Below are 26,517 nucleotides of genomic sequence, written 5' to 3' on the forward strand. Positions count from 1 at the left end.
GACAAGGGGTGGGGTTTGGCAAGGAACAACTTCTGCTTTTTTTTTTTTTTTTGGAGACAGCATCTCGTTCTGTCATCCAGGATGGAGTGCAGTGGTGCAATCACAGCATGCTGCAGCCTCGACCTCCTGGGCTCAAGCGATCCTTGAACCTCAGACTCCTGAGTAGCTGGGACTACAGGTGTACATCACCACACTGGCTAATTAAAAAAAATTTTTTTTTGTAGAGATGGGGTCTCACTGTGTTGCCCAGGCTGGTCTTAAACTCCTGTCTTCAAGTGTCCTCCCACCTTGGCCTCCCAAAGTGTTGGGATTACAGGCGTGATTACCAGCCTTGGCAAGAAACTTCTAAATGGACTTGGGACATATGTATTTTCTCAGTCAAGTATTCTCATATAGGGACCATTAGGGCCTCCCGAGGGAAAAAGGTTGGAACCCCTTCATCCTGTCCAACATCAAATTTCAAAACCCAGAGAAGCTAAATAATTTGACTGTAATTACAGAGTTGTCTAGCAGCAGAGCTCAATTAGAATCCAGGATCTTGGACACACAGTCTAGTGCCCTTTCTACTGCAACACGTGTGTACTTAATTCTCCAGACCCTTGGGGTACAAGTACCGAGCCATTTCCTTTTGCCAGAATTGTGCTGAGGTCCTCGCATGCCATGTTGTTGGGAATCCTAGTATCCCTACTAGGATTATATTTTCCAAGAACCCTGGGGGTTTAAGCAAGCCAAAAGAGAAGTGTACCAATCTTTTATTAATACTTGCATGGGCTGGGTGCGGTGGCTCACGCCTGTAATCCCAGCACTTTGGGAGGCCGAGGTGGGTGGATCACCTGAGGTTAGGAGTTCAAGACCAGCCTTGCCAACATGGTGAAACCCCTTCTCTACTAAAAATACAAAAGTTAGCCAGGCGAGGTGGCGCACGCCTGTAATTCCAGCTACTTGGGAGGCTGAGGCGGGAGAATCTCTTGAACCTGGGGGGCGGAGGTTGCAGTGAGCCAAGATGGCGCCATTGCACTCCAGCCTAGGTGACAGAGTGAGACTCCATCTCAGACAACAAAACAAAACAAAACAAAACAAAACAAAACGAAACATAACACCTTGCATGTTGTCATAGGGAAAATTTTACTTCGTGCCGGCAGCTGCTGTTCTCTCCGCTGCCACATGGTGCCGCTGTTGGAAGAGGTTCGCAGAGATGCTGTATGCTACAGCAAAGTCACACTGGTGTCTTCAAAGAGGGCTCCTTTACTGATAATTCCACAGCTTCCATGCCAAGCATACTTGCATGCGCCAGGGACTCTGCACATGTATCCAAGCAAGGCTTATGGCCTTTCAGGACCCTCCTCTCCCCTTGGCCTCCCTAGAGCCCTATACACACCACCACCACCACCACCATCACCATCATTTTCCCTCCAGAGTCCGACCACCTCAGAGTGAGTAAGATATTTACTTGTCTTAGAATCCAAATCCACTGTTCCCCCTCAAAGTCCCTGGACCCATCATAAAGTTTGGGGGTCATGATGAGCAATGCTCCTTTTAGTGCTTGGAACACAAAGCATTCATTCTCCTCCCTTAATGTCTAATTGCCTCAACTGATTTTTAGGAATTGAAAATTTGTAATCCTTAGAGATTTTTTCCCCCTCAGAGACTTAAAGTCTCTCATCCAATTCCCAAATCTGAGTGAGTTCACAGACTTAAGTCTCTGTGAAGGAATGGGAGGTCTGGTAACCCTGTGGAAGAACCCTGATGGAATACGGCCTGTGAAGATAATGAGCTTTTATCTTGCCTTTCGCCAAAAAGGTTTGTGGCCATTTACTCAAGGAAAATACAGGGGACTCATTTAGTTATGGATACTCTGCAGACACTGGCTCTGAGCAGCTACACCTCCTGAGGTCTCTGGGTCCCACTGTAGCACGCTGCATAGAGCAGAGGCTTATCAAGTCCATGTGACAGATACTTTATCTGGAATCGACCTCATGTTTAGGTGAACTGGCTCCCGGAACGCATCCTATAGTTCTTTCTACAGTTCCCGATGGTGTAGTTGAAAATAGAGCCTCAGCAAGTACTAAAATCTCTACCCTGCCTTTACAACCCATGGAGCTGGAGTTGTTATGGTAGGAAGAGCTAAGTGGAAGCCACTGGAACACTTCCTGTATGCCAAAATTTTCAATCAAAAGCAACGCTCAAGGATGACAGAAGATGCCACCCCCATATGTGCCACTTTTGGGAATAAGGATTATCTTGAGTTAAAGGCACTTGAGAAACAGCAGGTGCCACAGGGCACTCTCACTCCTCTTTTACTTCCTGAAAGCAGGAGTTGAACCCCCAAGTGAAAGATGCCCTCCCTGTCCTGGGAAGAAAGAAACGTACTTATCACAAGATGGGGAGGCAAGGCCGAGGGAATCTGTACAGACCTTGTTAAAATAATCCTTATCTTCCTTTGGTCCTCCCATATATTTTAGGTACTTTTCCACAACTGACTCTTTGTTCAATCCATAATACAGTTAGGTTTTGCTACTTCTTTGGGTCATTTCCTTTTTTTTTTTTTTTTGAGACGGAGTCTCGCTCTGTCACCCAGACTGGAGCACAGCGGCGTGATCTCAGCTCACTGCAAGCTCCGCCTCCTGGGTTCACGCCATTCTCCTGCCTCAGCCTCCCGAGTAGCTGGGACTACAGGCGCCTGCTAATACGCCTGGCTAATTTTTTTTGTATTTTTAGTAGAGACGGGGTTTCACCATGTTAGCCAGGATGGTCTCAATCTCCTAACCTCGTGATCCACCCGCCTCGGCCTCCCAAAATGCTGGGATTACAGGCATGAGCCACGGTGCCTGGCCAGGTCTTCATTTCTTGTGGAGACTCCCGTGTATGCTTTTCTCTTGTTTATCTGTTTTGTGTTACTTTAATCCTCAGGCCTAGCCTGAGACCCTAAAAGAGTAAAGTTTTGTCTCTCCTGTTACTCTATCTTCGAAGAAACTTTTAAGACTTCTTCCACCATTAGGCTATGGGGGAGTGCCTCAGAAACACAGGCAGCACGTGTATACAAGGCTAATTCCCTCCTAGCACTGGAGATGACCATTACTGGGACAATGGCAGGGACAACCACCAGAGGACTGCTGCACACAGACAAGCTGTGGACCCACAAAAGACCCCTGCTACTTGTGGGGGACAGCAGTGAACTAGAATGAGACCGGAATTCTTTTCATTGGCTGCTAAGATCAGCTTTTATCAACTTCTTGGTACATTATATTTTCCCTTAATAGAATGATGCCCTTCAAATTATGGCAGAAACCAGTGGGAGCCATTTATTTTAGACATTTAGTTCACAAACAAGTTTTCAAGAAGACATCTAAGTGAACACTGATACAAAACAATGAATGCACATCCATTTGCACCGGGTCTTGGAATGCATTCAGAGGCAGAGGCTTCCAGTTTCACAAGTTACTCAGACACTCCTTTAGCCAGGGCTGCCCCAGCTCCCTCACAGCTGAGTCTTGTCTGTCACCGGGCGCCAGACCTCCTGACAGAGGCTTCCTTCACTTCAGCCTACCTGCCACTGGTTATCGAGGTGCTTGGGGGGCTGCCTGCTGTGGACCACGAGGGACTTGCCCTTTCTCCTTCCCGAACAAGCTCCTGGGCTGACTTTGCTGTCACAGCATCCCTTCCCTTTCCTGAAGCATGCGATGGATTTGGTATGGCCAGATGAGGCAGGCACAGGAGAGCTGGGCCGGCAGCCTGGTCTTCTAACCTCTTCCGCATCTATATCATGCTCCACAGCCTCATGAAACATTAGAGCCAGAGCAACTTAGCAATCAAGTTCAACTTCTCTTCAGATGAGGAGCTGAGGTCCAGAGAGGCTATGATGTGTCAAACAACACTCATTAAGTAGTGACAAGATTAAAACTTGCTTCTTTCAGCTTCTGGTCTCATGCTCATTCCACCAAGGCCAGGCTGCCCTGAGCCATTTATGTGTGAGGTTTCCCTCTTTAAAAAACTGTTTCTTTCCAGATGAATGAATTACGTTGAATGCACAATAACATCACTGGTAAGAACTGGAGGTATTTGTGGCAGTAACAAAGCAAGCCTAGGTGGGACATACGAGCCCAGTTTCCAAAATGCCTTCGATAAGATGATAGTGAAAAATTGTCAGTCTATGTTGCTTTTCAAAAACAGGATTTGACACAATTTACAAGGAAATAAGACGAAATTAAATAAATATAGCTTGGGGTAGTTGGTTGAGGTGGGCTGTAAGTTTTGTTGAACTTTCCAGCAGCCAGAACAAAGACAGAAAAAGCAGCTTAAGTTACAAAAATCACAGTGTTTGTAATACATATATACAGATCTACACACACATGTAGAAGTGTGTGTGTGTATATATACTGCGCTTAGGATTAGAGCTTTCCTTGGTACTGAGATCTACATAAAAAAACCTATTTCTATGAATCTTCATAAAGGCAATGTTACGTGATCTAAAAGACACATTGGTCAGAACATGATTATTCATTTTGACTTACATGTACCAGGTGAAAACAAATAAAATGCAGGGAGACAAGTAGTGTTGGTCTAAAATGGGGGGGAGACCTTCCATTTCTTCAGAACAAAGTTCATCAAATTAATGTAACACATGTCTAGACAGCCCATTTACAATTAGGAGTGGAGGTAGGGGAACCAAAATTCCACCTCAGCTTGCTCCCAGGCATATGAGAGTTAAACAGAATCAGTTTGTCCCACTAGAGATGGAATGGGTCTTGACCCTTTCCTGCCACTGGGGAAGGCTGAGAGATGAAGGTACAGAATATGATTCTGGGCAACTTAGCGAAACTCTTCTGCAGGTGAAGGTGAGGTTCTCATGACTGAGCTCCTGGCCTTGGTGTAACTGCCATGGTGTAAGTGGCCCCACCTTTTGCTGTGATGCTTCCTCTATCAAACTGTCAGTTCCTTGAGTCCAGGCACCATGCCCCTTCCTTCCTGTATCCTTCACTGTGGCTAGAACATGGCCTTACATATAACAGTGCTTCATATTTATGAATAAGTCATCTACTTTCCTGAATCATGCTTCCATATAATATCAATCCTGTGTACATATTACTAAGTGGTGATTTCTATCAATGTGCATCTTCTCTAGAGCTGGAATTCCAGAACATCTACACAATATAAACACAAGCCCACTGGCACCACAAACATCTTACTATGCTACACACACTACCAACATGGAACTGTACTTAGCATTAGAAATCTATAACTTGGACAACACAGAAAAATCAACCTATTGAGATGTGAACAGTCTTAACATTCCCAACAAACGTAAATCAGAAACATTTATCAATGTTTACCTGAGTCACCTGCCTTCCAACAGGCCACACCCTATTCTGGCACCATAAATTACATTTCTTTCTACAGCACCTACCCTCCTAGGTACTTTGCTGAACAAGTTTCAAAAGATTGAAACATACCAAAAGGAAAAATATCACTTCCAGATGGCTTCAAATAAAAGCTTTTGACAAAGAAAGGGAGAGATAAGGGCAAAATAATCACCTACAAACGGCCCTAACTCCGGTTCCCTTCCCATTAAACTTGTGACTTCTCCCTTGCCAAAGCAAAGCCACCCTGGGTCACCTACATACTAAGGGAATAAACACCACTGGCTCCATCCTGAAGCAACTGGCCATGGAAAATCAAATTTCTGGGTTTCATCTGTAACTTCAAAAGTGAATTAACCATCCCCCATCAGAACTTTTCCTTCAATGTTTATTGGGTTACTGCCGGGGGTTCTCAAAGAGATTTTTCAGACAAAACAGGTAAATGAGGAAAACAGAAACGGTGTTCTGGATTTCTGGATTGAAGTTTTTATAAATGTTCCCACTTTTCACCCAGTGAGCTCTAGAGTTGTGTTAAGTTACTTGGGGCACTACAGTTAGGTTTCTGAGGCGGTAAACAGGGATTAGAAGCCTCAGGAATAGAGACTGGGAGATTTAACAGCCAGACCTGAGCGCGCTGGTCTAAGCTGAGGTGGCTATCTGATCTACAGCAGGCCAAAGGAGTCCATCTGGTCTTAGAAATGTTTCAGGTGTCTATTACCTCTTCCCCATCCCCTTAAAGTTTTAGAAACACTATTATAATATTATACTGCAGTGTGGGGGTGGGAGGTACGAAATATGTCAACATGCCAGTCATGTTCTAGATAAGAGGCAGAGAAGTTAGAGGATAGAACTAGAACGCATCTGAAATCCTGCTTTGCTTTAGTGAGACACACCACGAGCAGGCCTCCTTTTCCATCTGAGGAGGGCATGGTAGTTCCGAAGAGGCCGGCAGGAGCACCCAGAGCAACTGAGAGGTAAGTGCAGGGCTATGAGAAACAGTATAAGGACCTGGGATTACTTATAGGCCGGAGAAGCAGCAGCCAGGGGATTTAAGTCTTCAGGTACAGAAAAGGATGACGGGTGATCAATTGCTTCTCACCTCCATGGAGGGCAAGGCATTAGTAACAGGATTTCAGTGACAATACAGGGATTCTGCCCTAGCTATTTGGATCAACTTCTTGACAAAAAAAAAAAAAGGTACACTGTAACAGACTTCTGAGAAAAGCTATTAAAATGTTTACTCTTCTTTTGTGGATCTCTTCAAAACCAAGATGGATTTGATGTAGTTCTGATCAGACTCCTCAAAGTTCTATCTAAATATGAAAATCTGTTATCAAGTTGCATCCAGGATCTCATGGACTAGGTAACAACAACAAAAAAACTTTTGGCATTTTTGATATCCTTGAAAACAACTCTCACCCACATGGAAGATCTTGAATGTCGCCGAACTTAGCAATCCGTTGCAGTGGCCTCAACGTACTGAAGGGCATTTCATTCTGAACTCGGACAATGTATCTCCTCCACATTCTTAAAGGAGAAGCTGAGACACACAGAAGAAGAGGAACAGACTGATGAAGTTAGAGGCAGAGGTGAGAACAGGATAAAAGTGTCTAGTTTATTTATATTCTCAAGTTTATCTTGGGAATTACACTTCATAGCTAAGAAAAGATCGCTTCCAAGAATGAGATTAGGGTAAAATGGCTAAGGGGGGCATTTAGGAAGAGAAGATCATCATCAAAAAGTTTTCCTAAATTCATCAGTCTTTCCCTTATGTGGGTTCTCAGGGCAATACAGAGATGGAGGGTGTGGCAGAGGCTTTTCTCTCACATGAACTTCCCGATGTTTGGTAAGAACAGAACTCTTACTGAAACGTTTGCCACACTGGGCACATCCATAGGGCTTCTCTCCAGTGTGTATTCTCCGATGTTCTCGAAATCTCGTACAGTTATTGAAACTTTTTTCACAGTCCACACATTTGTAGGGATTCTCCCCAGTGTGAACTCTCCGGTGGGCGCTGAAATGAGAACTGTTGGTGAAACTTTTCCCACACTCTCCACACTGATAGGGCTTCTCACCGGTGTGTGTTCTCTGATGTATAATAAGACTAGAGCTCTGACTAAAGCATTTTCCACACTCTCCGCATCTGTAGGGTTTCTCTCCTGTGTGGATTCTCTGGTGGGCACCAAAATTTGAGGAGTCATTAAAGCTTTTTCCACAGTCAAGACATTTAAAAGGTTTTTCGCCTGTGTGGATTCTTTGGTGTCTGATCAGGCTCCTGCTTCTACCAAAGCACTTTCCACAGACACCACACTTATAAGGATTCTCCTTGTGGTGGGTCATCCGGCACATCAGACGAGTGCTCCTTCCAAAGCTTTCTCCATATTTGAGAAGTCTGTAGGGTCTCTTCCCCACAAAAGGCCTCTGATGCACAACGGCTTTCCCTAAATCTCTAGGCTGAGACATCGGCTTTCCCTGTCTAATTCCTTGAAGATTTTCCCATTGTCTTCCTGAGATGCATTCCCTTTTGCGATATTTGCTGGGGTCGGTACTCTGGGAAACAACTCTTTTAGACTTTTCTATTAATGCCCTATGCTGTTCCATGTCCTTATATACTATCTGTGTTGGATCCTCCTTGATGCTACTTCCAATTTCAAAATCTGAAAAAACAAAAGACAATACAAATTTCATACAAGTCTGATATTAACCATAAACAACCTGGCTTGCAAGGCTTGATCCGCTTGCTCTCCATACGCTTCTCTAACCTCAGATCCTGTGACTCTTCCCTGATTCATTCTGCTGTTATTTCTTTCCATTCATAAACAGGCCAATAACAGGCAGTACAGAGTAGGCCTTCAGAAATGTTTCCTGCATTATAATCCAAGCCATCATTCCCCATCCATATCCCGATTAACATGGGGGCAACCTGGCTTATCTCCCTGAAGTTCCACTCTAATTTCATGCTATTTTCATAATTTCACCTCTATACTAAAGCACACTACACCACACTGATCTTTAGATTAGATTCTGACTAAGTCCAAGTTCCTCGAGGGACTTGAGGAACTAAATTCCTCTACATATCTAATCATATCCCACCCAAGGGTACCTGTTTCTTCTCAAATGTTCTTCTCACTTTTTTTTTCAGGCTGTCCCATACACCACACTAAATGAAAACTTAATTCTCACTGTTCCCCAAATTGGAACTATTTTCTCACTCTTTTCATCTACATCCCACATTCACTACATCTTGGATCCAGATTTTCTGTGAAGTTTTCTGGACAGAGAGCATGACATGGTGAACAGAGACAAGTTTTGGACTTACATGGCTCTGGGTCTGGTCCCATCTTGGTCAGTTATTAACTGTGTGATTTTTGTATTAACTTATGGAAAATTCAAACACAGAAAAGTCCGGAGAACAGTATGTATAATGAACTCCCACAAACCACTTACCTACATTTAACTATGACCTATTCATGGCCAATCTCATTTCATTTCCACTCCCACACACTCCCTGCTCCCTCCATCCAGACTACTTTGAAGCTAATTCCAGACATCATGTTATTTCATCCATAAACATTTCACAAGCTGTGCAACTTAGGCCCAATTCAGGTTAATTCTTGTTCTTAAGCATCTGCTCTCCTGCCTTGTTTCTACTGCCAGTTTCAACATTACTTTCCTTCAACACATTCAGTGAAAACCACAGATAACTCTCAATCCCAAGTGTGGAGGCTGTGGCATGGGATGGGGAGAGGAGGGCAGCCATTAATCAGTCTAGTCACTTAAGTAAAAAGCCCTAACAATTCCATCTTTCACTTATTAGTACTTTTTTTTTGTCACCCAGGCTGGAGTGCAGTGGCATGATCATAGCTCACTGCAGCCTTGACCTCCCAGGCTCAAGTGATCCTCCCACCTCAACCCCAGAAGTTGCTGGGATTACAGGTGCACACCACCACTCCCAGCGAATTTTTAATTTTTTGTAGAGATGGGGTCTATGTTGCCCAGGCTGGTCTCAAACTCCTGTGCTCAAGCGATCCTCCCACCTTGGCCTCCCAAAGTGTTAGGATTACAGGTGTGGGCCACCACACCTGGCCTGTCAGTACTTCTTTTGAAGTTTTCTGATTGAGTCCAACATTGTTCTGGGATTTGGAGGAAGTCACAGTCTAGCAGTTGGCTCAGAGAAAGCTTGATAATTTGATGATAGGTCTGGAGCTCACTTTAAAAACAAGATTCACAAGGACTTTGTTTCCAGTTATCAAAGCCAGGGTTCTACAGGACTTAATTCAAGCCTTCATACTATAATTTCCCATATATATACTAAGCTAGAGTCACTTGCTTCAATAAACTAGTCCTGAATTACCCCGCATATTCAACTGATTGCCGGGGGCTTAATCTAGTGTTATGGGAAGACGGAGCTCCTGTCCTTCAGCTCACCATGTCTGGGAGATCTTACATATAAAGTGTTCAGTGCCATAAGACAGAGACAGACAAAGTATGGGAGGTGAGAGAGAATTTGGACATGGAGATATGTAGAGCAAAGGACATTCAAGGTGGAGGGAACATCACAAGCTAAAGTTTGGATGTGAAAGGGCTCGAGGTGTGTATAGGAAATAGCCAGTAGTTCCGCTCTGAATAAGCACAGAGTTGAGGAAGGAAAATGCTAACATGTAGACTAGAAGAGTAAGATGAGCTTAGATCAAAAATGGCTGTGAAACCTTAATAAAAGTGTGGGTGGGGAAAACTGGTTTGGAGGCTTTTACAACAGTCTAGGCAAGAGAGAGAGTGAAGACTGAACTAGACAGTAGCTAATGGTAACTGAAGAGGGGACAGATAGACGTGATAGTCTGGACGAGGGCGGGAGCCCACAGGGAAGAGCCATGGTGTGGCAAGGAAGATGGTGATGTTAGTTTTGAACATCTTAAGCCTGAGTTACTAGTGACAGGCCCATGAGGGCATAAGTCAGTGGGAAACATGCAGGTGGAGCTCAGGACCAGAATAAAGTCTTTTATTTATTCTAAATAAAAAAATAAAGTCTTTTATTTAGTCTCTATCTTTTTTGTCTTGCACACCACATGTAACCATAAGATATTCTTCTTTTGTGCTTACTGAAACACTTCCTTCATCCAAGTTTTTTCTCATGTGTAATTCCAAGTTTTTCTTCCCCACAGTACGTCCAGGAGATACAAAACACTGTCTGACCCATACCAACAAAAACCAAGACTGAGAACCCAAGGACTGAGTCACTCTAACATGAGTTCCTCCTTTGAATAGAAGCACCATGAGAACAGGAACTTTGTTTTTTTTCAGATGGAGTCTCACTCTATCACCTAGGCTGGAGTGCAATGGGACGATCTCGGCTCACTGCAACCTGCGCCTCCCAGGTTTCAAGTGATTCTCCTGCCTCAGCCTCCTGAGTAGCTGGGATTACAGGTGCCCGCCACCACACCCAGATAATTTTTGTATTTTCAGTAGAGACAGGGTTTCGCCATGTTGGCCAGGCTGGTCTCAAACTCCTGACCCCAGGTGATCCACCCGCCTCAACCTCCCAAACTGCTAGGGTTACAGGTGTGAGCCACCATGCCTGGCCAGGAACTGTTTTATTCACTGCTATATCACCTGTTCTTCAAGTAGCACAGGCACTCAAATATTTGTTGAATGAAGGAATATTCATGAGCTATGTGCAAGATCTACCAATTTTTCAGTAAATCACACTTATTCCTCTTTTGGACTAAAACTCCTTGGTTTTGCACCTTACCATTTGGGCTCTGCAGTAGACCTGGAGGTCCCTGGAATTCTGGCTCTTGCACAATTTCCTCCTCGCTCATTCTCTCACTGCAAGAGTCTTCTATTACTGCCTCCTGTGAGGTCTCTTCAGGTTCCCAGCCTGTAGGTTCCTGGGGTTCAACCTCAATACCCCCTCTTTCTTGCCTTGAAGGTGATGGGACTTCCTCTGGGGTGCTGGGGTAAGGAGCAGGTGCCCGAGAGTTAATCAGGGCATCCATCTCCTTGTAGAATGCGCAGGACTCTAGCACGTGGCCATTTTTCACCTTGCGGTAACTCTTCTGAAGGCTTTTGAACTTGGTTCGGCACTGTTCTGGTGTCCGGAGGAAGCCGCACTCTCGAAGTTGTTCAGCTACAGCCCCATACAATTTGCTCTTCCGATGACAGGCTTGAAGCGCTTCATAAAACCGAGTCTCACGGAGGATATCAAGAAAAGTCTTGGTTTCTTCATAGCCCCAGTGCACACCTGCCATTCGGGGATAAAGTTCACAATGTAACAAAGAAAAGGAGTCTGTAGCCTCCATACTATATACATTAAGAAATGTAGAGGTAAAAAAAAAATCCCATTCACAGTGGCAACAAGAACTACATATGCCTAGGAATAAGCTTTGCAAGAAATGAGAAGGTCTATATAAAAATGTGTAATAACATAAAACTAGAAAAAATGACAAGACACTGTTTATGAATAGGAAGACTCAAGTTGTACAGATATCATTTCTCATATGAATCTATAGTCAAAATCCCATTCAGATTTTTAAAATTGAAATCGGTAAACTAATCTCAAAGCTCATTTGGAAGAATAAAAATGCAGTCCCCCAAATCTGCCATTGCTATGGTGATTAAATGATATAGTTCTCTAGAAGTCTCTTTCCAAAGTGGTTAAGAATAATGACTAGAATTTCCAATAGGAACTTCTCCCCTCAAATTTCCTACCACTTCTGTAACCAGTCTTCCTTGAGGAGCAGAACTATGTTCAGAGTAGTTTTTGGATGTCATTGAATCCTCTACTTTGAGATGAAATGATCTGCAAGACAAGACTATGTTCTGCATTTATAGCAGAATAAAACTTTTCAGGGCATATCTAAATATAATTTGTAAAACATGCTTTTTGTATGTTTTGTAATCTATTGTAGGAAAAATCTCTATCCTCTATCTTACTAGGTGGTCTCTTCCAGGCCTATGACTGGATTCCCATATTTGAGACCACCCCAAGAGTCCCAGCCTCATGTTGATGGATTTTCAGACTGGTGAGACCTGTCTAGGCATAATGAATCTTCCCATCTTAGCAGATGTTTATTTTTTATTTTTTGAGACAGAATCTCAGTCTGTTGCCCAGGCTGGACTGCAGTGGCACAATCATGGCTCACTGAAGCCTTGAACTCCTGGGCTCAAGTGATCCTCTCGCTTCAGCCTCCTGAGTAGCTGGGACTACAGGAGTGTGCCACCACGCCTGTCTAATTGTTTTATTTTTTGTAGAGACGGAGTCTCGCTGTGTTGCCCAGCTGCTCTCAAACTCCTGGCCTCAAGGGATCCTCCCAGCTCAGTCTCCTGAAGTGCTAGAATTACAGGTATGAACCACCGCATCCAGCCAGATATTTCTTTTGAATGGGTTTAGTCATGAATACATTCCCTAGCCTGATTTAGTTTTCCATTCTATGCAAGAATTTATAGGCTGGGTGCGGTGGCTCATGCCTGTAATCCCAGCACTTTGGGAGGCTGAGGTGGGTGGATCATTTGAGGTTGGGAGTTTGAGACCAGCCTGACCAACATGGTGAAATCCCGTCTCTACTAAAAATATAAAAATTAGCCAGGCATGGTGGTGGATGCCTGTAATCCCAGCTACTTAGAAGGCTGAGGCAGGAGAACTGCTTGAACTCACCCAGGAGGAGGAGGTTGCAGTGAGCCAAGATTGCGCCACTGCACTCCAGCCTGGGTGACAGAGTGAGACACCATCTCGGAAAAAAAAAAAAAAAAAAGAATTTATCTCTAGCTGGAGTAAAGAAACATTACTAATAACAGTGATACCAGGCAATGCTGTATTATATTTCAGCATTTTCACAGTGCCTTCATTATCCTATTTAACACTAACAACAACCCTATGAGGTATTCTTAGTCATATTTTACAGATGAGAAAACTGAAGCTCAAAGTAGTTACATGATGTGTCTGCTGTCACACAGTTATTAATTGGCGATTTAATTCTGCATGTCTCAGTCACGAAATATTTAACACCAGCTCTCTTTTGCATGGTGTATCTGTCTGCCTTTTTAATTTTAATGTCTCTGTATTAAAGGTGGATCTCTTATAAGCAATTAATGTCTGATAATCTTAGTCCTTTAAGTTTGTAATTAATTATATATTTGGATTTATATCTTATTTTTTTCCATCTGACTCATCTATTTTGTATTCTTTTTTCTCTCCTTTGTCTTTAGATTACACAAAAAAGGTTTATTTCATTTTTAATGAAAACCTGTTGAAACTGTTACCTAATTTTGTACTGGTTATTTTAGATAATGTAATAATGCATGCTTGACTTATAATCCAATACAATTGATTGCTTTATGCCAATTATCAGATAATACTAGATCCTTAGATCCCTTTAACTCCATCTGTCTTCCTTCCACAAGGACGCAAACACTCAAAATCCATGCTGTGCTCTAAAGTGAAAACGACTCCTCCACGGCCTCTTGGAGCTGTTACTCCGACTGCAATGGGGGCAGCAGCAAGCACCTGAGAGTACTTTAGTGATGTGGCCACACCACAGTGAAAGTGGTGAGGTGTGTATGACAGCACCCCCTGGGTTTGGTCACTTCTGGTCCTTTTTCCACAAGATCACATATCTGTTTTCTTACCAGAGAAACAAAGCACAATTCTTACCACTGAGGTTCTGAAACAAGACAGGGGCACCATGGATTTCAGACTTGCGGATAAATTCGACGCCTATTTCATCACCATCAGAATCTTCTGCAGCTTCCTCCTCCTCCACCAAGCTGATGCGTTCCTTAGCACTGACGGCAATTCTCTTCAGTCTGGGGACAGGTATCATCTCCTTTGGTTTATCAGTGGACGGAGCATGGGCTGCAGGGTTCAACAAAGCATCCATGTCCTCAAAGAAGGCGCAGGGTTCTAGCATGTGGCCATTTCTCACCTTTCGATAGCTTTTCTGGAGACTTTTGAACTTGGTTCGACACTGTTCTGGGGTTCTAAGAAAGCCACATTCTCGCAACCATTCAGCCACAGCACCATACACCTGGCTATTTCGGGGACAGGCTTGAAGTGTTTCATAAAAGCGAGACTCTTTGAGAATTGCCAGGAAAGTCTTTGTTTCCTCATAGCTCCAATGCACACCTGCTATCTTTTCGTCTTCTAAACCCCACTGCTGCTGCTCTCTCCATGTTTTTCCTGCACTCCTTGCAGGGACCTGAATAGCACGAACTGACTTTTCCTTGACGTAGTTGCTTCGTAGGATACTTCTCTTGTTAGAGGAATGCAGACCTACAGTCCATGGCTCCTTTCTCTGTTCCAACCGGGTTATCTTGTTAGATGTAGACACTGCACTTCCTACAGTAAAAGAAACATATTTCATGGTAGACATAGAAGTCATTACTGCATGCTTCAATCTTCTGCTGTCACATGCTCTCCTGGGCCACTTGTTCACACACAAACCTTCCTCAACTGTGACACTGCACATTTATTTTTACATGACTTCCTTGGTACAAACACCTACTAACTTACACGATCATTTTACTTCTCATATATGTACCATTTCTTTTCCTAGCTAGTTCTTACAGGAAAACCTTTAAGGGTAAGAATATATATTTTTAACCTTTGATTACCTCTCAGTAGCCAGTGTTGTGTTAGGTTCAGGGTATGCTCCTACTCAGTATTTGTTACTTGTAAAAAAAAGTGTATCTTTTCCCCACATTCCCTTCCATGCCCACCCCAACATACATACATATATAGGCACTGGGACTATAAGAGATGAGAAGCCAAGAATTTTTTGTTAAACTATATTACAAAGCTATAGTAATCAAAACAGTATGGTACTGGTATGAAAACAGACACAAAGACCAGTGGAACAGAATAGAGAGCCTAGAAAGAAGTCCACGCATGTATGGCTAAATAATCTTTGACAGAGTGCCAAGAACACATCACTGGGAAAAGGTCATCTTTTCAACAAATGGTGCTGGGAAAACTGGATATCCAGATGCAAAAGAATGAAACTGGACCCCTGTCTTACACGACTCACAAAAATGAACTCAAAATGGATTAAGCCTTATAAATGTAAGACCTGAAACCATAAATCTCCTAGAAGAAAACACAGGGGACAAAGCTCCTTGACACTGGTCTTGGCAACAATTTTTTTGGATATGACATCAAAGCACAGGCAATGAAAGCAAAAATAAATGAGTGGGACTACATCAAACTACAAAGCTTCTATACAGCAAAAAAAAAAAAAAAATCTAATCCAAAACAACAACAACAACAAAAACAGTCAACAAAGTGGTGAAAAAAATCTATGGAATAGAAAAAAAGATTTGCAAACCACTCATCTGCTAAGGGGTCAATATCTAAAATATACAAGGAACTCTTACAATTCAATAGCAAAATAACAACAACAAACCAAACAAATAATCTCATTAAAAAATAAGCCAAGGATGTGAACAGACATATTCCCAAAGAAGACATACAAATGGCAGATAGGTACATGAAAAGGTGCTCAACATCGCTAATCATCACGGAAATGCAAATCAAAGCCACAATGAGATATCACTTCATACCTTTCAGAATGGCTATCATCAAGGAGACAAACATAAGAAGTGTTGGTGAGAAGAAAATGAAACCTCTGAACACAGTTGGCGGAGCTGGGAACTGGGAAGAGTCATTATGGAAAACAGTACAGAGGTTCCATAGAGAACTAAAAATAGAATTACCATATGATCCAGCAAACCTGCTACTGGGTATATATGCAAAAATATTAAAATCGGTAGGCCAAAGAGGCACTACCATGTTCACTGCAGCATTATTCACATATAGCTAAGATACGGAAGCAACCAGGAGGCTGAATGGATAAAGAAAATGTGGTCTATATACACAAAGGAATATTATTCCACCTTAAAAAAGAAGAAAATTCTGCCTTTTGCAATAACATGGACGAACATGGAGAACATTATGTTAACTAAGGTAAGCCAGGCACAGAAAAGACATATATCACATGACCTCACTCTTTTGGGGGAATCTAAAAAAGTCCAACTCATAGAAGTAGAGAGTAGAAGATGGTTACCAGAAGCTGGGGGAGGAGGAGGGAGGACGGGGAAAGTGGAGATTTGATCAAAGGGTACAAAATTTCAGTTAGATGGGAGGAATAAACTTTAGTAATCTATTATATAAATTTAGTAATCTATTATACAGTGACTATAATGTGTAGTAATGCTTTGTTTATTTCAAAATTGCTAAAAGAGTAGATTTTCCTTTATTTTTGAGACAGAGTGAGCCCAGACTGGAATGCAGTGGCGCGATCTCGACTTGCCTCTGCCTCCTGGGTTCAACCGATTCTCCTGCCTCAGACTTCCAAGTAGCTGGGATTACAGGCACCCACCACCATACCCGGCTAATTTTTGTATTTTTAGTAGAGATGGTGTTTCGCCACATTGGCTAGGCTGGTCTCAAACTCCTGACCTCAGGTGATCCGCCTGCCTTGGCCACCAAAAATGCTGAGATGACAGGCATGAGCCACTGTGACTGGCCTAAAAGAGTAGATTTTAGATATCTTCACCATGGGAAAATAAGTATGTGAGGTGATGAATTTTTTTTTTTTGAGACAAATTCTCACTCTGTCGCTCAGGCTGGAGTGCAGTGGCATCATCTCAGCTCACTGCAACCTCCGCCTCCTGGGTTCAAGCAATTCTCCTGCCTCAGCCTCCCGAGTAGCTGAGACTACAGGTGCATGCTGCCATGCCCAGCTAATTTTTGTATTTTTAGTAGAGACGGAGTTTCACTATGTTGGCTAGGCTTGTCTTGAACTCCTGACCTTGTGATCCGCCCACCTCAGCCTCCCAAAGTTCTGGGATTACAGGCATGAGCCACCACGCCCTGCCAAGGTGATGGATTTGTTAATTAGCTTGATTTAATCACTCCCCAACGAAAATATGTATCAAAACATCACACTGTAACCCATAAATAAACATAATTATTATCTGTCAATTAAAAAAAGACAAATGATAACAAGGTTGTGGAGAAAAGGGAATGGTCATGCACTATTGGTGGGAATGTAAACAGGTACAGCCATTATGGAAAACATTAGGGAGGCGCCTCAAAAAATCAGAAATATAATATGATCCAGCAATCCCACTTATGGTACATATCCCAAGGAAACAAAATAAGCATCTTGAAGAGATAGCTGTATTCCCGTGCTCACTGAAGCATTATTCACAATAGTCCAGACATGGAAACGACCCAAGTATCTGCTGACAAATGAATGAATATTGAAAATGTGAAAATACAGGAAAAAAAATATAATGGAGTACTAGTCATAAAAAAGAAAGAGCCTGGGCGCAGTGGCTAACATCTGTAATCCCAGCACTTTGGGAGGCCAAGGTAGGAGGATCACAAGGTCAGGAGTTCGAGACCAACCTGGCCAATATGGTGAAACCTCGTCTCTACTAAAAATACAAAAATTAGCCGGGCATGGTGGCACGCACCTGTAGTTCCAGCTACTCGGGAGGCTGAGGCAGGAGAATCGCTTGAACCCGGGAGGCAGAGGTTGCAGTGAGCTGAGATCGTGCCACTGCACTCCAGCCTGGGTGAGAGCAAAATTCTTCTTCTTCAAAAAAGAAGGAAATCCTGCCATTTGTGACAACACTTGGAGGGCATTGTGCTAAGTGAAATAAACCAGACAGAGGAAGACAAATATGATCTCACTTACATGTGGAATCTAAAATGCTAAACTTAGAGAAAGCGAGAAGAGAACGGTGGTTGCCAGGGGCTTGGGTAAGGGGAGATGATGGTCAAAGGGTATAAGCTTTCAGTTATAAGATTAATAAATTCTAATGTATACAGCATGATGGTTACAGTTAATAATATTATAGTGTATACTTGAAATTTACTGAGAGTGTAGATCTTAAGTGTTCTCAACACACACATACATAACTGTGTAAGGTGATGGATATGTTAACTCAAATGTGGTAATTATTTTACAATGTATATGTACATAAAATCATCAAGTTGCAATATGACATTCTTAAATATACACAATTTTATTTGCATATATATACATATACATATTTTTTGAGATGGAGTTTCGCTCTTGTTGCCCGTGCTGGAGTGCAATGGTGTGATCTCGGCTCACTACAATCTCCACCTCCTGGGTTCAAGCTATTCTCCTGCCTCAGCCTCCCAAGTAGCTGGGATTACAGGCATGTTCCACCACGTCCAGCTAATTTTGTATTTTTAGTAGAGATGGGGTTTCACCATGTTGGTCATGCTGGTGTTGAACTCCTGACCTCACGTGATCTGTCTTTGACTTCCCAAAGTGCTGGGATTACAGGCATGAACCACTGTGCCTGGCTTTATTTGCATATATTTAATAAATAAATATTAAATTTATTTGTACCCCAATAAAGCCGAAAAAAATTTTGTAGAAGAACCTAATTTTCAAACAAAAACTTACAGGAACCTACAAATACATATATCAAAGAAATAAAATTGAGTTGTTTTGCTTAAGGAGGTTGAGGGTGGGTGGGCAAAAAAAAGCCTTATATCTTATTATAGCTTTGTGGTCCTGAGACATGTCAAAGATGTCTTTCTCTTCAAAAGAGACTGAAATCTACTTTTCTATTACATGAAGGGGAAAAATAATCTGTGACTTCACATTTGAAAATTATTGGTACAGATATATTTTCATAAGTATTTATTGAAAACAAAATATTTCATTAATAAAATATTTCATTAATTAAAAAAAAACTCCTGAAGACATTTTGGTGAGGTTAATAGGAAAGAGCTGTTAAGAACAGAAGGCAAATTGAGAATTTGCCAGCTTACAAAAGAGATGAACATGTCGTAATTTGAATCCTAGCTACATTGCTTACTTTACTTTGACCAGGGGAAGTTTCTTAAGCTCTCTAAGCCTCAGTTTCCTAAGGAATAATACCATTTACTGTACTACACCATTTTATATAATACAAATATGATAGTCATATGTAACTCCTCTCCAATGTTTTAATCACTAAATTATTATTTTTTTTTTACTGGAAGGAGGAGTGGGTGAGGGAAGAGAACCTGGCTAAGTGATTACACTAGACAATCCTTAGAGATCCTTTAAGTGTTAACATTTCTATCTGCCTATCTTCTAATCAGTAGAAATGAATACATTAAAAAGCTCCAAGTCTTATATTTGGAAAGGGAAGGAATCCTTACCCAGGGAGACCACGTTCCCAACATTCTCCTTCCTGAAATCCCGGTAGAGGTCCCTGTGGGCAGGAATCTGATGTACACTCTTTTTGTAGGAAAAGCCTCTGGCCACGTGGACATCTTTCACTGGTTCCTGTAATGACACTAACACCAATGACTACCAAGATAACTGCACAGGTCTTCAAAGGATGAACAATCATGGATGAGGCAGAGGAAGGACCCTAAAGAAGAACTGAAATCAAGGAACAAGTGGATAGTTTGTGCCAAATGAAGCAGAAGAGAAAGAATCATAAGATGACAAGATAAGCAAGATGATCCAGCAAGGAGTCTCATTACTCAGAAGACTGGGTCCCATCTTTTCAGGAAAAGGAATAAACGGAAATATACTTATACACTTGTGAGGAGTGTAAGTATATTTAAAGTAAGTAAAGTAAGTATATTTAAAGTAAGTATAAGTAAAGGAATAAGGGGGAAATATACACTTGTGAGGACTGTAAGTATATTCAAAGTAAAGTAAGTATATTTAAAATAAGTATAGGTAAAGGAATAAGGGGGAAATATACTCTTGTGGGGAGTATATTTAAGTTAAGTAAAGTAAGTATATTTAAAGTAAGTACAAGTAAAGGAATAAGGCAGAAATATACTCTTGTGAGGAGTATATTTAAGGTAAGTAAAGTAAGTATATTTAAAGTTAAGTATAAGTAAACGAATAAGGGGGAAATATACTTTTATACTCTTGTGGGGAGTATAAGTATATTTCAAGTAAGTATAAGTAAAGGAGTAAGGGGGAAATATACTTTTATACTCTTGTGGAGAGTACAAAAATTTGTGAGGACAGTGAAGGCACAGAAAGCATTGTGCCTCAACACCCTAGTAAGCAAGGCCAGAGAAGATAATTACGGCAGGGCATGGTGGCTCACACCTGTAATCCCAGCACTTTGGGAGGCCGAGGTGGGCGGGTCACTTGAAGTCAGGAGTTTGAGACCAGCCTGGGCAACATGGTGAAACCCTGTCTACTAAAAATACTAAAACTTAGCCAGGTGTGGTGGCATGCACCTGTGGTCCCAGCTACTCAGGAGGCTGAGGCAGGAGAATCGCTTGAACCCAGGAGCAGAGCTGGTTGCAGTGAGCTGAGATTGTGCCACTGTACTCCAGCGTGGGTGACAGAGTGTGACTCCACCTCAAAGAAAAAAAAGACAATTACAACGTACCTGGGACCGAGCAGGAAGCCATGTGGTTGTCACTTCCTGATCTAGGGTATTCCATTCATCAGCAAGGGCAGGAACCCAGGCAGAAGGCCGAGCTGTAAGAATAGAAAGAAACGATTAGTGATCTGGGCTTTGACCCTTTAATTCATGCTGTCTCTCTTTTTAAGAGATGAGTACGTATTGAAACACCAACAAATATAAATTCACCATTTTCTCTGTGAGTTCAGAACAATCCCCAAAAACACAGTACCCTAAAGCTGGGATCACAACCTCAAATGCTTTCCGGGGGTAAGCAAGTAAATACAAGATGAAGGGGGCCAGGTAAGGACTGCGGGAACTGGAGAGCACACATCTGATTCAAAGGGCACCGCCAATGCCAATGCTCAGGTCCCGCTCATCTCTCAGTGTGAGACTATGGCTATGGTACTTTCCCTCCTTCCCTACCCCCTTTCCCTTCCCCCGCCTTCCTTTTCCCTTCCCCTCCCTTCCCTTCTCTTTCTCCCTTCCTCTCTCTCTCTCTCTATCATGGACATTTGCAATGCATTCCATCATAATATAAATTTGAGGAGGCATAAAAAAGTATAGTAGTACTGAATCTTGCCTCTCAGTGAAGAGTTGGCTAAGTCAGTCAGACAGACAGTCAGTCAGACAGACTTAAAAATAATTGTGCCATTCTGGGGGAAAGGAAACTAACATTTATTGAGCACTATTATGCACTGGCTCCTTCACGCTGCCTCATTTAATCTGCACTAATAGCCTTGCTATTTCCCTTTTAAGGATGAGAGGACTGGGTGCGGTGGCTCATGCCTGTAATCCCAGCACTTTGGGAGGCCAAGGCGGGCAGATCACCTAACGTGAGGAGTTCAAGACCAGCCTGGCCAACATGGTGAAACCCCATCTCTACTAAAAATACAAAAATTAGCCAGGTGTGATGGCACACGCCTGTAATCCCAGCTACTCGGGAGACTGAGGCACGAGAATCGATTGAACCTGGGAGGCGGAGGTTGCTGTGAGCTGAGATTGTGCCGCTGCACTCTAACCTGGAACAAGACTCCACCACAAAGAAAAAATAAAACAAAATAAAGATGAGAAAATGGAAAGTTTGAGAAGTTAAGTATCCTGACCAAGGCCACATAGATAAAAAAAATGGCAGAGCTAGGTTTTGAATCTAGGTCTGTTTGCCTCTAAAGCCTAAGCTCTTAGCCTCTGTGCATTCATGCTTCTTTTCATATTATTTGCCCAAGATCACAGACACAGGGTGGCAGAGATAAGTTATAAACAGAAGACTTGTGATGGCAGGTTCAGCGATGTTTCCATTCCTCTCTTTAAGACTGAGATGAAGCCACACTTCAGGAGATGGAGAGATCACTGTGGAATGGGAAGGACAGGGTACTCATTTCCTAGTATTTGACCTGATTCATTAATGTGCAGGGTAGCTATGAATGTCAGTAGTCCTTTCCCTGTGAAATCTTAACTGTTTATCTCTCTTCTATGCCACTTCTGTGATGGCCTGTGAGTCAAACTTTGAACACAAATGCCTTGTTCCCTCTCAAACAGCTTTTTGACTTCTTTATAGTCAGCCAAGAGCACATACACATGGTAGGACTGAAAAACACATGATGATTGTAGAATGCAGATCTTATTTTATTTATTTTTTTGGTAGAGAAAATGTGTTTGTCTCGCTATCTTGCCCAGGCTGGTCTTGAACTCCTGGCTTCAAGACATCCGCCTGCCTCAGCCTCCCAAAGTGTTGGGATTATGACGTGAGTCACTGTGTCCAGCCGTGGAGAGTTTAACACCACAGGATCTCATAGCTGGCCCAAGCAATTTAAGTTTCCCCAGTTTGGATCTTTTTTTTTTTTTTTGAGACAGGGTCTCACTCTGTCACCTAGGCTGGAATACAGTGGTGTGATCATGGCTCACTGCAGCCTCAACCTCCTGGGCTCAAGCAATCCTCCTGACTCAGCCTCCTGAGTAGCTGAGACCACAGGTGCATGCCATCACACCTAGCTAATTTTTGTTTTTTTTTTTTTGTGATTTTGTAGAGACTGGGTTTTCCCATGTTGCCCAGACGCAGTTTCCATCTTTACGATACCTTTTTACTTATATTGCACATGTTCCTAATTCTTGAAGTGAATGAAACCTTTCTCCTATTCTGAATATATATCTAGGAGGCCCTCTACTGAGCATTCACAGCGTTGGGGTACTGTGGAAATCTGCCCCAGCCTCTGCACTGGGCATGCTCCCAGTCTTCCCTCTTACCATTCTTGGGTAAGGGCCGATGTTCTCGCTTTCGGTTCAGCTGTTCCTGGTGTCCTGAGTGGAGGCTTCCAGCTTCCTCCCGAGACTCCACCCTGGGTTGGGTCTCCACCTGCTCTGGCTGGAAGTCTGCCATCTCCCACGCTGCTCCAAGTGGGGCAGGCTTCTCCAGGTGCACGGGACTGCTGACCTGAGAAATGAAGTCAATACCATAAGAGGGAGTAAAACAGGCCCATATCAGGGCAAAATTCTCCCACGAAAGACATCAAAGAAGGACAGAGACATGAGAAGGAATGAAAATTCCACTCCATTCCCAATGAAGTCTCCGAGAGCGCTGGGCTGAGAGTACTGTCCAGCAGTCTGGGTGTAAGGTAACAGAACAGTATTCTTTTTTTCTGAGACAGAGTTTCGCTCTTGTTGCCCAGGCTGGAGTGCAATGGCACGATCTTGGCTCACTGCAACCTCCACCTCCCAGGTTCAAGCGATTCTCCTGTCTCAGCCTCCCGAGTAGCTGGGATTACAGGCATGCACCGACACGACCGGCTAATTTTGTATTTTTTTAGTAGAGATGGGGTTTCACTATGTCGGTCAGGCTGGTCTCGAATTCCTGACCTCAGGTGATCAACACGCCTCGGCCTCCCAAAGTGCTGGGATTACAGATGTGAGCCCCCGCGCCTGGCCAGAGTAATCTTTATTACTAAACAGAGGGGGAATCTGTCAGGAGTTAAAGAACCTCCTTGTTGTTAGAATAGATATTATTCGACTCTTTATATCTGTTAAGTTCGCAAAGAAATTACCAGGACATGAATATATTCACTAGTGAAATGAAAACTTACAAAATTAATATCCATATCTATCTGTCTATCCCTGACCAACACAGCAACCTGCTGATAGATCTCTACACGATGGAAGTCCGATGCAAGGTGAAACTGCAAATCTTGCAAATGCTGCAGGATTTCACGAGGTTCATGAAAGGGAGGTTGAAGAACAACTAGAAGAGCATGCAAGCCACTGAGGAATGAAGATGTGGCAGTTAGACCGGAGGAGAGTGACAGAAATGACGGCATAAGAGCACTTCAGAAGACACTGAGTGTAACAGTAAAACGCTTGGAGACGGCTCTGGGATAACGGATGAAGTCTTTTTTTTTTTTTTTTTTTTAAAGGGGGAACAGAATAGCCTTTTTTGATCAAAATGCGTAAGTGAACCTCTGTGACGCAAAACCATATTGTTCTCTTATATTGTTTTGTTGCAAACATTATGCCAAAGATGACGATAAATGCTTAGGTGAGTAATGTCTGGTTTCCATTGCAAGATAATATTTCAACCAAAGCTTTTATTTTTGTATTTCATGTGAAATTCTGATCCCCTTTTAAGTGGATTCACTTAAAGTGAAAAGACCTCCTTATAGAGTCTTTTATTAGTACCATTTACCTTTCTCTGAAGAGCACTTCTTTCTGCAATACATCCCTGCCCACATGGCTTTCCCATTCCCTTTTTTCTAAGTACAAAAATTTGGAAAATCCTCTCTCACCTGCTGTCTTAGTCTTCCAGTCTCTTTCTCCAAATGCACTACCAGGGCCACCGCTTCCTCTCCACTTTGCGGACACTGCTTCTGTGCCCAAGCCTGAATCTTCTCGGGTAAAATGGTGAGAAACTGCTCAATCACCAGCAGCTCAAGTATTTGCTCCTTGGAACGCATTTCTGGCTTCAGCCACCGGCAGCAAAGTTCCCAGAGTTTACTGAAAGCTTCATGGGGTCCGGTCACATCCTCATAACAGAATTGCCTGAAGCATTTGCGGAAGGTCTCAGAGCTATCCAATCCTTCCAGAATGGGCTCTGATGCCCACTCGGGATCCTTTTCCACCTTCATTATTAGGCATCCCTCAACCTCCAGGGGCGCGTCGATCTGAGAGTCGAGGGCTACAGCCATGCTGCAGCCCAGGGGTCAACTTCACGTCTAGCTCAAGGTGGGGAACCAAAGAAGACTCCAAGCGCTCCCTGCTTAATGTTCCTGGGAGTGTGATAAGGTAGGGAGGTAAAAACGGCCAGGTCGGCAGGAACAGGGTATTCCAGGCTGATTAATCAAATCGATGCCAGGCCCTTGAAAAGGTGAACGTATACCCTAAGATGCAAAAGCCCGGCCTCTTCCCCAAACAAGATGTGACCGCGCAGTGTGGTTTTCCAGGGTGCATCCCTCTTAGTGCAAAGTCGGAAACCGGGAGGCTGGACGACTGGGAGAAAAATGAAGCAGGTTGAGGAAAGGCTGGGCGGAGGCGGACAGCCGGGCCGGGAGGGGGTGTGTCCGCTACTCCGGGGTCGGGCTCCGAGAGGCGAGGCCCCGAGTGGGTGGGGCCGGATGTGCAGGCCCCGCCCGGCGCCACGTTCCGGGCTCGGGTCACGGCAGCACGTCCAGGCCGCTGCAGGCCGGCGGATTCTGAGAGCGGCGCCGGGCTCTTTCGGGGCCACGATGGCCCCGACCGTCCTCAGGAAACCTGTGCCCGCTGAGGAAAGGCCGCAAAAACCGTTCCGCCCGGAGGGGAAAAGAGCTGCGGGCTGAAGCCAGGCCTCTCAGGGGGCAGCGGCCGGCTCCTCGCGTTCGGCCTCGTCCACTTGGCCCGCGGAGAGCGCGGGGGGCGCTGGGAGTCGCAGTCACGCATGCGCCGCCTGCCACCGAGCGCCGCGGGGCCCGCGCGAGGCGTCCTCGCGGGCGAGGGGCTGGGGGAGGGGGGGCCGTGTGGTGGACTCTCGCGAGAGCGCGCGGCGCGGTGACTCGTCGCTGAGGGACTTTAGAACTGTAGAGGGGCGCAGAGGGTCCTCCCCAGGGCGGAGGGACACAGAGGGATTGTAGGGCACCGGCCGTCGCGAGTCCCGCTTCAGGCGGAGAATCCAAGCGGCGGCGGGGCTTCCCTGAGGCGGAGGAGTCGGCACCGGGGCCTGGCTGCCGGGGAAGGAGAGCACGGGAGCGGGGACTCGTGTCTGGCGGAGGGATCTGTTTCGTGTTCCTGGTCCAGGGCCGCGGTCGGGGCTAGAGCGGGTATCCCGACCCTGCGGGACTTTCTTCCCTTGGCGGAGGTGCACGGCGCGGCGTGACCCTTTCTGGCGGAAGTATCTGTGCGTGGCCCCAGGCCCTTCCCGGCGCGGTCTCATCTGGGGCCACTTGTTGGCCCTGATGTTGGGGAGGTTCATGTGGTCGATCCTGATGTGAAAGGGGTCACAGGGGTCTCGGGGCCAGGGTTCAGCCAGCCAGGCCCCAGCTTGCTCTCTTCTGGTGCTGCCCCGTCCCCGAATTCATAGACCCGGCTTTCCCTCTCTTGAGCACCTACTGTGTGCCAGGCAGCGCTTTGCGCACTTGGCAGAGGCAACAGTGTCACCTGGGAAGCTGGTTTCCCCCAAAGGGACTCTTGTCTGTCCGTTGTTGCAGAGCCAGCGCATGAGACCAAGTGTGAGTATTAGGCAGTGCAGCCTTCATTCAGTGGCCATGGAGTTGGAGAAGTGGGAGCGTAGCTCGCA

The 26,517-nt window shown here is 44.2% G+C and overlaps 1 protein-coding gene across 1 annotated transcript; it reads right to left on the reverse strand.

Moving 5' to 3' along the window:
* Window positions 1-3,276: 3,276 nt before the first annotated feature.
* ZKSCAN2 (zinc finger with KRAB and SCAN domains 2) lies at window positions 3,277-25,969 on the reverse strand. Its single transcript, XM_024233944.3, has 7 exons — window positions 24,539-25,969; window positions 23,010-23,196; window positions 20,751-20,842; window positions 19,546-19,672; window positions 14,008-14,691; window positions 11,107-11,598; window positions 3,277-8,014 (listed from the first exon to the last, which is right to left on the reverse strand). Exons 1-7 carry the CDS (start codon window positions 24,935-24,937, stop codon window positions 7,092-7,094), a joined length of 2,904 nt encoding a protein of 967 aa, XP_024089712.2. The 5' UTR covers window positions 24,938-25,969; the 3' UTR covers window positions 3,277-7,091.
* Window positions 25,970-26,517: the final 548 nt, after the last annotated feature.

This window comes from Pongo abelii, chromosome 18, assembly GCF_028885655.2.
Source record: "Pongo abelii isolate AG06213 chromosome 18, NHGRI_mPonAbe1-v2.0_pri, whole genome shotgun sequence".
Lineage (NCBI taxonomy): Eukaryota > Metazoa > Chordata > Mammalia > Primates > Hominidae > Pongo > Pongo abelii.